The sequence below is a fragment of the Betta splendens genome, chromosome 19 (genome assembly GCF_900634795.4).
Source record: "Betta splendens chromosome 19, fBetSpl5.4, whole genome shotgun sequence".
NCBI classification, from domain to species: domain Eukaryota; kingdom Metazoa; phylum Chordata; class Actinopteri; order Anabantiformes; family Osphronemidae; genus Betta; species Betta splendens.
Window position 1 is genome coordinate 10,158,930 of NC_040898.2, and position 13,498 is coordinate 10,172,427.

A 13,498-nucleotide genomic window follows, 5' to 3' on the forward strand; every position below is an offset into this window, starting at 1 on the left:
GCACAAGGAGCCGGGAATATGTCACTTACTGTACACGTCAACTGAACACATCATAATGGTGACTGAAGCTCATTCGGTGCTTCATCAAGGTTTCATCACCTTATCTGCACTCAAACAATTGTCCATTTTACCCACATCACGTGGGGCTTTGACAGTGAAGACATAATTAGTAGTGGGCAATAAGGCCGCGTTGGTGTTAGCGGGGCACTTGTTACAGCATTAGCTAATAGTAATAATAGAAGCGGCAGCTGAGTCTCTGAATCCAGAATTCCTGCTGAGCTATAAATAGAGCAGGTGACACTGTGCTGCTGGACGTGGCACCGCGGCAGCTTTGCAGCCTTTTTCCTGCAGAACCTTCGCTTCAGGCTCGTGCGCCTGACTTTTATCTGCTGAGATGTTGGAGGACACGTCTGACGCCACAGCATCACCAGTGTCCACGCGGGTTCTCAGTTGTTCACACCATTCCTCACACTTATGGCTGTACTACATAAGCCACAGGGGAGCGGACGGGAAAGTGAGCCGGATGATCAAAACCTACTTTTCTGGATGACTCTGCACTTAGAGGATGAAAACGGAGAGTAAGTTTAGAAGGAATTGTGCAGAAGTGTGATAATTCTCATTCTCTTTGGGAACCCAGTGATGTGCACATTGGGTGATGGTTCTAATGGTAACATAAATACAACGGCTGAAACATTAGCCCCTTCTTGTACTATCATTTGGTCAGCGAGTGCATATGATTCTGTAACAGCAGCATATTTGACAGGCTTTAATTGGATGCCTGCACATGAACAAAATGCTTCTGGAGTCACATAATAACAGTCATAAAAGAAACAGTTTAGTATTTCACACTAGTATGTATAGAATTTGGCATCATATTAAAGATGAACTCATATAATACATCTTCAGTGACCTGTGTGGGTCCTCTTGTCTCACCGACGCTATTTTGGATCCAATTAAAATGTGATCGAACCCTTACAAATGTGAAACTATAGTTGCGTTAAAGTCCTTTTTCTAAATAAAGGTGAACTATCAATAGTAGGATCAAGCTCATGCTGGACTCCTCAGGGCTCAGTGACCCAAGACAGAATCCAGAAACATGATCCCGCAAAGGCACCGCAGCAAGAATCCGAGACCACATAGTCAGTGAGAAAATTGTGACAACCTATGTTAAGTCTCCATTTGAGCTATAAATGTCCACAGGATTGTAGTTTTGAAGGAGGAGGGGAACGGTTGGGGCCATCACCGGCCAGCAGGAAGATGCAGTCGGAGCCTACATACTTCACCTCTTTGACTTTTGGTCTCAAACACATTCTATACAAGGACATGATGAAACGAATGCTTTGATTTTGTAATAACTTCTTACTTAATGCTGTTCAGGACACTGTACAACCAGTCCTCAGTATTTACCTTACAAGAATGGTCACATTTTTAAAATGTGAAATTGGACTAAACTTGTGTTTCTCCACAGGTTTAGTCCAATGATGTCACTAGTCGTGGACAGAGCATCTTTAAGGAGAGTGTTGATGACAGGAAGACAAATGAATGAATAGGAGCCTGAGAAATGCCTACGGCAGAAATGCAATCCTTTTTTGATAAATATAGAATGAGGAACGTAAAAGACAGACTTCAGCATGTAGCAACAGGTGAAAATTATTTTAAAAGGCATCTAAATTGAAACAAACTGTTGTAATCTTAGCAGCACTAAACCACTGCTGTTGTTAAATACACTTATGAAATGTACAAGCTATTTTCTTAACCACAGACCTGGAGCTAAAGTAGTTCAACACTGCCTCCATGTGGACATTGTTTTTCAGGCATTGAAAGTGTTATATTTGACTAAGTGCAGCACATTACTTTACAGATGACAAACACAAAGTGTTACTCAGATTCTCACTTTATTGGTCAACTTGATGAAAGACTACAAAACGAACTCACAAAAAATCTCTTTCAAGTAATCAAATCTGTACAAACCTAAACTGTTTGGGGTTTTTACAGCTCTGGCTTATATGAATCTGAAGAGTCATATGTGTGTGCGTGTGTGTGTGCATGTGCGTGTGTGCGTGCGTAAGCGTGTGCTTGCTAACGCGAGTTCAAGCAACATTCTTCTTCCTGTTTTCACACTCAAAAGCAAGACAACTGCGCACGCACACAGACACACACGCACCTGTTTCTGAGATTTTACAGTACAGGACAGGGAAAATGAACTACTTCCCTCCTCCACATCCACACACACTCACCCACACAAACAACACCTGCTGGCAGGGGTTCGCTGCATCATATCAGCAAACTCCCACTATCTCCAGACCCTGCGTTTCAGTCAGTTACTGTACAGACACTGTGGCTTCAACCATTCCATGGAACGAGTGGTTAGAGGGGGGAAAGTATAAATCTCTAATACTCACACACAATTTTAATGTTCACTACCACACATTCTTTCACCCACGTGCATTCATTTACTCACTCTCGTTCAGACAATTCATAACATTAAATGTTTTAAGAAGTACAGATAAAAAAGGAAAAAAAGCCCTGGGTATAGGTTTGATTTCTGGCTGTTTGGTGAAAGAAAGGAGAAGAGAGGTAGAGAGGGCAGAAGGGAAGGTTTGCAGGTCAAGGGCAGACTACTGGTGTCATTTCTTAGCTTTCCTGGGTGGAGTGACTGGGCGACCAGAGCCCATGCCCCCTCCACCACCATAAAACAGCTTCTTGTCTGCAGGTTTGAGAATCTGTCAAAGGACCAAATACAATCAAATCAATCATTCTTAAAACATTTACATAGTGCGACAGTTTTTAACCCAAAGGTGGATGAGTTGCTTACCTGGAATGAGCACATCAGCGTCTCGTCTACACTCATCATGGCGCCAGCATTGTCGAACTCACCGCAGTAGTTTGGGGCTGAGAACAGTGTCACCAGCTGCCTCTTTGCAAAGAACTCATATCCATCCTCAACCACCTGAAATCAGGTACATGGCGCGATATAAACAAAAAAAAACAAAACATATAGCTTTCAAGCCATCTTAAACATAACTAGGGACTACTCAATTACTGTTATACCTAAAAACTAACGAATCTGCTCACCTGATGGGCCCGACAAATTAAGTCCATGTCATGCTTGTGGAGGAACTTTGTAACCACGTCAGCACCAAATGTGAAAGAAACACCACGGTCGTTCTCGCCCCAGCCTAGTACATCTTTGTCAGGATCGGCCCAGAGCAGGTCACAGAGGAGACCTTGGTCAGGCACGTCAGTGGGACGCATGACCCTTCGGATCTGCTCCATAGACTGGAGGTCTGGGGAGAGGCCTAAGGTAGAGCACAGCCAAACATTAGAAAAAAGGACAAACTAAGTCTATAATTGGGTTAAAAGAAGGAAAATATGAATCATATTTGATATATTTCAATTTTAAAAAAAGTCAGTGTTGGTAGTTATTTATAGAAGATCAGGAATTCCAGATAAAACTTCATCTGCCTTACTGAAAAAATATAAACACCCTAACAAGAAGATCATGAAAGACACAGAAGCTTCTGTTGACAGTAACAACAGTTTACAGGCCAGGTAGTGTGTGCACACGGCAGCCAAATGAACTAGTTAACGATACCTCCATGGCAACAGAAGATCTTCTCATCAACAATGGCTGCAACAGGCAAACAGTTAAAACAGTCGGTGAATGTCTTCCAGAGCTTTATGTTGTATCGCCTCTTACCTGCAAGAGAAAAACGCAACCTGAATGTTAAAAGCAACAAACACATTCTGCTATTCTGGAGATTATATATATATATATATATATATATATATATATATATATATATATATATATACACATACCACCATGTCAGTATTATCAGGCATTCCATGCGTTTAATGAAAATTAATGAATTTAATGAAAATTAAAAATGTATTGTACGTATGCTTATTTTCTATAAAAAGTCTACAGGTATAAGCCTTAAGATTTTTAATACTATGGGTGGCCTGTCTGTTTCTGCATGCATACCACATGACTTACACTCATCATAGAAGCCATATATTCTGTTAATGGAGGCACACTCATGGTTTCCTCTCAGCAGAAAGAAGTTTTCTGGGTATTTGATCTTGTAAGCCAGCAACAAGCAGATGGTTTCTAGGGACTGCTTTCCTCTGTCTACATAGTCCCCGAGGAACAGGTAGTTGCTCTCAGGAGGAAAGCCCCCATATTCAAACAGTCGCAGCAGATCATAGTACTGCCCATGGACGTCACCTAATATGAGAAGCAGAAGTAGAGTGGAAACAGCACAGTTGTTAGATGTGAATATCATGTATGTGCAAAACTAAAAAGAACAGAGATGTGACATTATAAATAGTTAGGATATACACATAATTCAAATAAATAGTTAATTCTGTACTGTCTGGCTTGTTTACTGCCATGATGAGACATCTAATTAAATATGCAAGCTTGTATTTAGTGTGAGAACATTGATGATTCTGTTTACAGTTCAAACACTGCCAGTCCCTGGAATTTGGTGCTTCCTCTAAACAAGCATTATTAATTAAACAGCATCTGCACTACACCTTTTCAGTGAGATTTTAAATCAAGTGCTTAACAGTTATGCAATTATGCAAAAAGGTCACAGTGACACTGCCAACTGTTTCAGTAATTCTAACACTGTCTAATTTTTACATTTGATTTTTTATTATCCCGACTGTCACTCGAAAAGCTTCAGCATTTAGTAATATTAAAGCACAGCATAATGTAAATATAAGCCTTTGCATAAAACCCCAAGAATCTAAGCTACATAAGCCATCAATGTGACCACACTTGAGAATTCCCTAGACTCTAAAGAACATAAGTAAGCCTCACCACAAATCTTCAGGGGCGCCTCAAGTTCGAGCAGGATTGGCTGACTGAGGAAGATCTCCCGGGATTTGAGGCAAAGACCACGGATCTCATTCTCTGTCAGCTGTACATTTTTGCCAGGTCTGGAGCCTTTAACTGCACAAAATAAAACAGCCAGTGGTAAACAACGCACGGAAGCACGTTATAAACATTATATTTAGTTGTTAGTAAAATTTTTAAACTGCAGTGTCGCTTGGACAAACAGTATTTTAAAGCAGAAAACAACAATTACTCAAAAATAAGCTTTTAAACTTGTAAAACAGAGATAAACCCAAAATACAATTCAAACATTACATGGAAAACAGTCAGATTGCCAAGAACAGTTGGAACACATTTCATGGTGGTGTGCATGCCATTTAGTACTGAATCATGAATGCATTCCTCAATCATTACACCCAGAGCTGACATGAAAAGATTTGCATAGAAAACGAAATCTGTGAATCACAATGTTGCAGTTTCTGCTTTAACACTGCAAGCAGTCCATGCTAAGACAAAAGGATGTCTCTCAACTGTCAAAACTAACAAGTATTTAATGTTTAACAAAACGTACGACTACCCAAGAGGAGTTTTGATAAATAAAGCTTTAAGTCCATCCTAAAAATGTAATTCAGTTAGGATGCTAATAAAAGCATCCACCATGTGAATTGATCATCACAGGCATTAGTAATCATTAATACTAACAAATAAAAGGCGACAACAATTCTCACCATTCTACATTTGTACAACGCATAAACGATAAATGTTTAGCTTCCAATTAATCCAGGAAGAAGAAAGATGAAAGATTATTTACCGCAAAAAACGATTATAGTGATTAAACACAACTGATGATCAATCCAAATCCGTTTACTAGTGGCTTTCACAAAACTTGCTTACATTATAATAGATGGTTAGCGCTGTCTAGCCTGTTAGCTAAAATGGCTACCCGGTGAATAAAAAAACCGAGTGAGTCTTACCTTCAAGCAGACGCTGTATAATGGAGTCAATGTTTAGCTTATCGGCTTCTGCCATGCTATTTCTCGATTTTCACCGGTTTCAAATAACTCCTAATTTGAGATGTAACGTCGGTAATTATTAATTGGCTGAAGTTACTGTTAGCTTAACTAGTTTCGCGTTAATCGGCTAAGGTGTCGTTATCCCGCTAGCCAGCTAACCTTAGCAGAGGAGGCAACCTCAAATTTTGAGGCTGGGTGTTGGACTGTTAAAAACGTAACGGCTGACATGCAATTTAAAACCCTGCATGAGTCAATTTTTTGACATTAATTGACCGAATTCACTTTAAATCGCCGTCCTTTCTCGTAATAACGCTGGCCCTGTCGTATACAGTAGCACCATGCCATCGACAAAAAAGGCTAGACGAGCGTTAGCTCAAAGCGAGGTTGAACGGAAGTGGTCTGATGGTTCTTACGTTTCTATTGGTTACTTTTTCCAAGGGGCGGGACTTTAGCAACCTCACCTTTTTCTAATTGGCGTTTTGTCGTGTCTGTCAGCATTGTCTTATCTCTTCACAATGTAGAGTTAAAACATTTTCAGACATATTTCGCTCGTTGCTGGGTCAATATAGGAATAGCTATCGAAAAACACAAGAAAACAACACAATTTGAACAGATTTTATAAAATATGTGCGTTTGTATTCCTCAATATTTGTAGCGTAGTTAAGGGACACCTACGGAAGTGACCAAGATGGAGAGGGTGGACGACGTATTTTGGCATGACGCAATGTCCTAGCGCCTGGCAACACGTAGGGAGTGATTCATTCTGAAGTTGTGACATGGCTTAGCTAGTCTGCCAATTTAACGTTATTATTACATAAACATGACCCAGGCTTGGGCAGACATATCGCTTTTAACCTAATAGTTGTTTTGTTTTTACCAGACCGCCATCCGAAATGAAGCTGCTCCATAAAGACATTGAAAAAGATAATGCCGGGTGAGTTACTAGCTAGCTGATGTTAGCAAGCTAACCATTGTGCTACTTTGCAGCTGGCTACATGTGTCAGCTCAGTCGTTTAAAAGGTTAAATGTGTATTTTACATATAACCTTTATTCATCTATTTGTTGTTACTATATAATAACACCAAGACAAAAAATACAGAGTCTTAGTGCATTGCACTAAGACTCTGTATGTGAAGCCTTAGTTTCACTGACAGCAAACGAGTTTTCAGTGTCTTCAATTCCTTCGTGATTGAATCATAACTAATGCACCAGCATATATGTTTTCCCCTCATTCCATCGTTGCCCAGCGTTTAGTGTTGTGGTAAACAAAACAAATTGATGATGATTGATGCCTAACATGAATGCACCCAAGCTAGAACCTGCTGACCGTTAATTCTTCAGCCAGGTCACTCTGGTTCCAGAGGAGGCGGAGGATATGTGGCACACTTATAACCTGCTCCAAGTTGGGGACAGCCTGAGAGCATCCACTATCAGGTAAACATTAAGCCCTATTATACAAAGGTGACCGGTTGTGCCACAGGTTATCACAATCATAACTAAATCCCTGTTAACCTACTTTGTGCAGGAAGGTGCAAACAGAATCTCCCACTGGAAGTGTGGGCAGCTCCAGAGTTCGGACTACACTTACCTTGTCTGTAGAGGCTATTGATTTTGATACCCAGGCCTGTCAGCTCAGAGTAAAAGGCACTAACATAGTGGAGAACCAGTATGTCAAGGTTAGACATTTTAAATGCCCCATTTCAAACACTGGTGTATATAGTTTTTGTTGAACAGGAAAATTTATCATTTTGTTTTGTTGCAGATGGGGGCCTACCACACCATCGAGCTTGAGCTCAACAGGAAGTTTACTCTTGCTAAGAAAAGCTGGGACAGCATTGTGCTAGATAGAATTGGTAAGCACTTACTACTGTCAAATCAAATCTGCAGTTTGTCTTGTCTGGTGTGAGCAGTTTATGGCACATCACTGCAACTGGCTTTTGTACTGAGATATAATTGTGTTTTAATTGCCTTGCTGACAATTTTAGACATTCTAGGTCATTTACAGAAAATGAACACTATTCTAGTTAATTTATTTACATAAACAATGAAGACAATGCGTTGCCATGGGAACAGAAGAGGAAGAGGGTGGAGGGAAGTTCACAGCTGACAGATGGGAATCATGTATTTCAAGTAGTTGAGTCAGTGCTGCTGTAATATCCATCAATATGAAAAAATAAATCGTTAGCAATAACTACACCCAAACCACAGTATGTTAAATCAAGATTTTTTTTACAAGTAAAATGCTAATAATTAGTATCATTGATAGTAATTCAGATAATGCATTTATTGTTCTACCCTTCAGAGCAGGCGTGTGATGCTACTCAGAAGGCTGATGTGGCTGCTGTGGTAATGCAGGAGGGTCTTGCCAACCTTGTGTTGGTCACCCCTGCCATGACCCTGCTCCGTGCAAAAGTAGAGGTCACTATTCCTCGCAAGAGAAAGGGAAGCTGCACACAGCATGAAAAGGTAGGTAACTGTTTCAAAAATAAACTCAAGTGTGTTGTCTTGACCCCAGTTCTTTGCACTGTGGGATTTTTGAAGGTTCCCTGACATAGATGAGGCAGATGTTCATATTTATTCAAGTCTTTAAATGCACTTTAATGTATGCAAATGTCACACTTACAGTGATTAGAACAGAGAAAATGAATATACGCAAAATAAAAGTCCCTCAAGACTGGGGCAGGCTGTATTAGTCATGCATCCTGTTTGATCCATCTGTCTATGTTTGCAGGCACTTGAGAGGTTCTATGAAGCTGTGATGCAGGCAATTCTTCGCCACATCAATTTTGATGGTATGCTGTGCAGACAGAGTTCATAGACATGCCTTATATTTTTTTGCTTGGCTCATGCTTTTGGAATTGCAAAATTAAACCAGCTTTAATCCTAGATTTAATCTCTCCTATTCCAATAGTGGTTAAGTGCATCTTGGTTGCCAGTCCAGGGTTTGTGAAAGACCAGTTCATCGCCTACCTTTTTAAAGAGGCAGTGCGACATGATAACAAGGTCCTTCTTGAAAACCGACCCAAATTCATGCTTGTCCACTCATCATCAGGTCACAAGTACTCCCTCAAAGGTAGAAGCTGTTGAAGCCTAACTTAAATTAAATGCTAAGAGTCATAACAATGAAATCCTCATTTTGCAATCCTTTTTTTTCTGTTAGAAATTCTTTCTGATCCCACTGTGACAAGTAGGCTCTCTGACACCAAGGTGACTATTCATTCTGCCACTTGTCCGCTTGTTTTATTCATTATCAAATTGTGACTATATCTTAGACAAATGTGTTAATTATTGTTATGTATGTTTCAGGCAGCAGGAGAGGTGAAAGCCCTGGAAGATTTCTACAAGATGCTCCAGCATGAACCTGACCGAGCTTTTTATGGGTGGGTGATGGTGAACCAGAAAGGTGCACTGGCAGTGACCCACGTTCGTGCACTCTGTTAATTAACAGCCTTTGTATCTTGGCATTCTCACAGACTGGCTCATGTAGAAAAAGCGGCTGATGCCCTTGCCATCGACACCTTGTTGATAAGCGATAAACTGTTCAGGTATGTACTGAGATGTTTCTGCTGGTGACACAGCTGAATAAAGAGCTTGCTGCTGTAAATTATATTTAGCTCAAATTTTTATACAAATAGAAAAAGGGTTAGTTTACAAAGGGTTAGTTTTGCCTTATTTTTAAAGTTATTGATATCAAGTAGCTTCTTTTTATAAATAGGCTTCTTTGCCATCTAAGCATGAATTATTTTTGTGTGCTTCGATTTGTACATCCAGACATCAAGATGTCGCTACAAGGAGCCGTTACGTCCGGTTGGTGGACAATGTTAGAGACAACGGTGGCAATGTCAGGTATGATCGTGTTATCTTTTGAAAGACTGACCCTCTTCAAATAATACCTGACCGGAAGTCATCATCAAGTGTTAGGCTGATGGTTTTCTCTTTTCTTGCAGAATATTTTCAAGCCTTCATGTATCTGGGGAACGTAAGTTATACCTCTTCTGACTATATTAATTTTGCACCAGAAAACTTGAGATCTTTTGTATATAAAAACAATTCTTTGTATCGCAAAAATGTTGTTTGAATTAATATGAATTAATATATGTATGAATTCATTCTGCCTTGTCATGTTAGATGTCTGTGTGAATAGTAGTCAGTGCTACTGTCACCTATTGATTTATTGTGTCTGCAGAATTGACCCAGTTGAGTGGCGTGGCGGCCATCCTGCGATTTCCCATTGCTGACCTATCTGAGACTGAAGAAGATAGCAGCTCAGATGACGACTGATCCACAGAGGTCTATTTTGGATTGATCAAGAAAAGGTTGACCAAGCGTGCATCAACATAAAGCTGCTGTGTATGGTTTGGTTTTGTGCAGCCAACCTCTCAACACCAACACCTCTCACCATTTATTTAACGCCTGTTTATTTCTGAATAATCCAATGCAGTTTTTGGTGCTTTGATGCTTTTGGTTTGAAGGTGACAGTGTCTTTTAGTGGCTTTCACTAATGCCTGAAAGCCTCAGCTCATAGGAATGCCAGTGAAATGATTGTTGCCAAGTCCACATTAATACTTCAGATCTTATAAGTGAAATTCAGCAATAGAGGAAATTATGAGTTTTCTTTCTAAATGTATATACAATATATCTTTGTTGCAAATAAATAACAGAAGCATTGACCTCTTGTCTGACCTTTCTGTGTCATCACGTTAATAAAATACAAGTTGGGACGAGATAAAAAAACTATTTATTTCATATAATATTTTTATTATCCCTTTAAAACCTATTTTGGTTATGGGTAACAACCCAGAACTACTGCATTTCAAAAACTAAAAGTCAAGTATTATCAGGATTTTTCCTTTCTTCATTTCTTTTCATGTAACACACCCTGTTTCTTCTCTGGCAAATATCATATTGTTTTTTTCCCTGATGTTGAGTTTCAGCAGTTTGAACTAAAGTGCATAATTCGAAACGTCCTCTCTCCATTGTTTATACCTGCTGCCACAGTCTTATTTATATCTGCAGGGTCTGGATTGTGCATTCTTGACACGTTTGGCATCACTCTGTAGGACACTGGTAGGTTTTAATCCAGGCTAAATCCTCTAGTGTGCCCCAGTGCAGGTAGATAATTGAGCAAATAACCATAACGTGCATTATCTGATGGCTGTTGCCCCAGTTGTCAAACAGCCCTGGGCTGAAGCGCTCTGGGATCTGGATAATGTTCACCAGCCCTCCCAGCACAGCCAGAGAGTCCATGGTGACGAAGAGGCGCAGCGAGTTGGGGCTCCCGACCCCGCTGCCGTACACCCTGAAGAAGAAGAGGCTGATGCGAAACAAAGCCTGCCAGATGAACGCCCTCAGACGAGTGATGTTAGTGCGGGCTGTGGTGGCACAGTAGATCCCATAGGCTGAGAGAAGGATGTAGGCCAGCAAGGTTGCCTGTCGTATGGTCGGATAGCAAAGAAGAGTGATGTAGATGATTGGAAGTGCCCCTAGACACAAACAACAAGATGGAACTATTAGCACAGCTGTAATAAATGATATTCATATCCACTCTTTATCCTATACTGCATCTTCCCCCAATCACTTGAAAAGCTTGTTTTAAATGAACTCAGGCTCCTCTTTTTAGAATATTCGTAACATAACTTTGAGATTTCAGCATTACCTCACATTCTTTTTCAATTTGTTAGATTTGGGGGGAAAAGGCTGAATCCAATTCATATAAGAAAAGATAATGGGCTCAACTATAAGCTGCTGAGCTCATTCTAAATTCAGCGACCTACCCAGGGTATTAACTAGGCAGACCCCAAACATGTCCAGGGACAGCAGGGTGTCATACACGTGTTCTCCCCCCACATGGTTCATGAACAAGTGGTAGAGCACCGAGCCTGCGGTCGGAGAGAGGCAAGCCAAGTAGTGGACCACGCAGAGCCAGATGCGGTCCACGTCCATCCAGGGAATACTAAAAGGCAGAAACACCAAGAAGAGGAAGAAGGGTATGCCTGGGGTGATGGGAGAGAAGAGAAATTAAAAAAAATATTAAGTTCAGTTCATTTTAATGCTATTTTCACAGTAAAATATGCTGCATGCAAGTATAACCTTTTGCAAAACTATATGAGGAATTGAATGGCCTTAGAGTGGTTCCTCTCTTTGTTTTATTACTAGAAACCATGCAAAGTGCTCGCTGTTGGCTACATGCATGGGGAAACCCATTCGCACGCCGATACTCTGCACTTCCTCTCAGTAAGAGTGTTAGTGGTAATGAAGTTAATGGGATAGAACCTGGCACCATGAAGATGATGCCACTGAAGGTTCAAGGTTGTGCAGGTTAAACGTTTGCACAGTTAAATTTCCATGTTTGCCGAAAACCCAAGTCAGGTTTTAGTTCGAAAGCATCACAAGAGGCACAAATCACGAATATCAAAAATGAAAATATAGCCTTTGGGATGCTTTGCATTAATACTTGATAGTCCGGAGTATCAGACGATCACACACCTTTAAAGACCTTGTTAAGAGCAGGACATTTCCAGGTCAAGGAGTGCCTGGGCCGATTACAGCTAATACCCCGTATCCCTATTAAACAGCCTTCAATGCAAGTAAGCAGCCATAAGTGAGAGTAATAGAAGCGGTTTCGATTGTACACTTCCTGCATGGTTTAACCTGAATATTAATATAAGATGCTCTGTGTATTGAACTGTAGATTGATATTTAGTTGTGTAATATTCAGTTATAGTTCAAACACACTGAAGCTTACAAACAGAGAGCAGTTCCCTTCTGGACTCACCATGGGTGTAAATGTTGCCCAGCTCATTGTGCATGTAGAAGAGGCTCCTGATGCACTCCTGAGCCGTGGACACGGGCCGATAACCCGTCAGGACGTATTTGTTGAACTGAAGGTGTGGAGGAGTCTTGGTGAAGTCCAGCAGCCGCGGCCCCCTGTGAAGCACCATCACGACTTCCTGCCACCGGTGCCCTTACATTGAGCTGACAGCACAACTTCCTCACCGTTCACATCCTAAAAGAGGCCACGCTGAGCGCTCGGCCGCCGTCACGGCCGCACGCCGCCGGGAAGCGCTTCATTCGTACGAACCCGTCATCGGACAGGTGTAGGTCCAAGCAGGCGACCTGTTGAAGTGGCCAAGTGGCATGAACCCACGAGGACCAATCAGCACAAGGCTCTTATTCCTAAGCTCGGCTAATCCTCACAAAAACCCATGTGCACCAACACAGCAGCTCCTTGTCATGAGCACAGAAGAGTATAGGTTTATATTCAAATTCACTTATTGTATTCTGCATACCTGCTTCTAATACGGTGCATGTCACAGTTAAGAGGATCCGGAGATTAAAAACATTAGGAGCTAGTTGCTTTTCTTAATGACATGAATCCCTTTATCCTGTACATGTAAACATACTAACAGGCATTTAGCTTCTCTTCCAGAAAAATACAAAACGTCAATACAAGTAACAATGATGGTTTTATTGAATCCAGTACTGTACAAGGATAAACAGAAGTTTGCTTCAAAGACGACATTAAAATAAATTAGGCTGAATTAGGTTTGATAAAAACATCCAGACATAACTGATTCCTTTAAATAAAGCACTGACAACAGGCAGCAGCAGACTCTTAGCAATATATTCATTAACTATG

The 13,498-nt window shown here is 40.8% G+C and overlaps 3 protein-coding genes across 4 annotated transcripts; 1 reads left to right on the forward strand and 2 right to left on the reverse strand.

The window, feature by feature from the left end:
• Positions 1-1,878: 1,878 nt before the first annotated feature.
• Positions 1,879-6,247, reverse strand: LOC114846088 (serine/threonine-protein phosphatase alpha-2 isoform-like). The gene is made up of 7 exons (XM_029134868.3): positions 5,821-6,247; positions 4,832-4,963; positions 4,001-4,231; positions 3,596-3,700; positions 3,076-3,299; positions 2,816-2,950; positions 1,879-2,723 (listed from the first exon to the last, which is right to left on the reverse strand). The coding sequence occupies exons 1-7, from the start codon at positions 5,873-5,875 to the stop codon at positions 2,628-2,630; spliced, it is 978 nt and encodes a 325-aa protein (XP_028990701.1). The 5' UTR covers positions 5,876-6,247; the 3' UTR covers positions 1,879-2,627.
• Positions 6,248-6,431: 184 nt separating this feature from the next.
• pelo (pelota mRNA surveillance and ribosome rescue factor) lies at positions 6,432-10,529 on the forward strand. 2 transcript variants are annotated; one of them, XM_029134851.2, is made up of 14 exons: positions 6,432-6,605; positions 6,740-6,793; positions 7,201-7,293; positions 7,385-7,535; positions 7,622-7,712; positions 8,162-8,325; positions 8,591-8,651; positions 8,771-8,932; positions 9,020-9,066; positions 9,166-9,239; positions 9,333-9,404; positions 9,631-9,705; positions 9,807-9,838; positions 10,046-10,529. In XM_029134851.2, the coding sequence occupies exons 2-14, from the start codon at positions 6,753-6,755 to the stop codon at positions 10,138-10,140; spliced, it is 1,158 nt and encodes a 385-aa protein (XP_028990684.1). In that variant the 5' UTR covers positions 6,432-6,605; positions 6,740-6,752; the 3' UTR covers positions 10,141-10,529. The 2 variants fall into 2 exon arrangements, with proteins under 2 accessions (XP_028990684.1, XP_055360450.1); XM_055504475.1 differs by lacking the exon at positions 6,432-6,605 and having other exon boundaries at positions 6,655-6,793; positions 7,205-7,293.
• Positions 10,530-10,578: 49 nt separating this feature from the next.
• On the reverse strand, positions 10,579-12,978 carry paqr4b (progestin and adipoQ receptor family member IVb). Its single transcript, XM_029134876.2, has 3 exons — positions 12,635-12,978; positions 11,634-11,852; positions 10,579-11,342 (listed from the first exon to the last, which is right to left on the reverse strand). Exons 1-3 carry the CDS (start codon positions 12,798-12,800, stop codon positions 10,909-10,911), a joined length of 819 nt encoding a protein of 272 aa, XP_028990709.1. The 5' UTR covers positions 12,801-12,978; the 3' UTR covers positions 10,579-10,908.
• Between the last annotated feature and the right edge of the window lie 520 nt (positions 12,979-13,498).

Coding starts and splice junctions, on each gene's coding strand:
- pelo (XM_029134851.2), top strand. CDS start 6,753: ATGAAGCTGCTCCATAAAGACATTGAAAAAGATAATGCCGG. Junction 9,240..9,332: donor CCTGACCGAGCTTTTTATGG/GTGGGTGATGGT, acceptor GCATTCTCACAG/ACTGGCTCATGTAGAAAAAG. Junction 9,839..10,045: donor CCTTCATGTATCTGGGGAAC/GTAAGTTATACC, acceptor TTGTGTCTGCAG/AATTGACCCAGTTGAGTGGC.
- LOC114846088 (XM_029134868.3), bottom strand. CDS start 5,875: ATGGCAGAAGCCGATAAGCTAAACATTGACTCCATTATACAGCGTCTG. Junction 4,964..5,820: donor TATACAGCGTCTGCTTGAAG/GTAAGACTCACT, acceptor TATTTTGTGCAG/TTAAAGGCTCCAGACCTGGC. Junction 3,701..4,000: donor ATATGGCTTCTATGATGAGT/GTAAGTCATGTG, acceptor TTTCTCTTGCAG/GTAAGAGGCGATACAACATA.
- paqr4b (XM_029134876.2), bottom strand. CDS start 12,800: ATGGTGCTTCACAGGGGGCCGCGGCTGCTGGACTTCACCAAGACTCCT. Junction 11,853..12,634: donor GGGCAACATTTACACCCATG/GTGAGTCCAGAA, acceptor CCATCACCCCAG/GCATACCCTTCTTCCTCTTC. Junction 11,343..11,633: donor CTGCCTAGTTAATACCCTGG/GTAGGTCGCTGA, acceptor GTTTGTGTCTAG/GGGCACTTCCAATCATCTAC.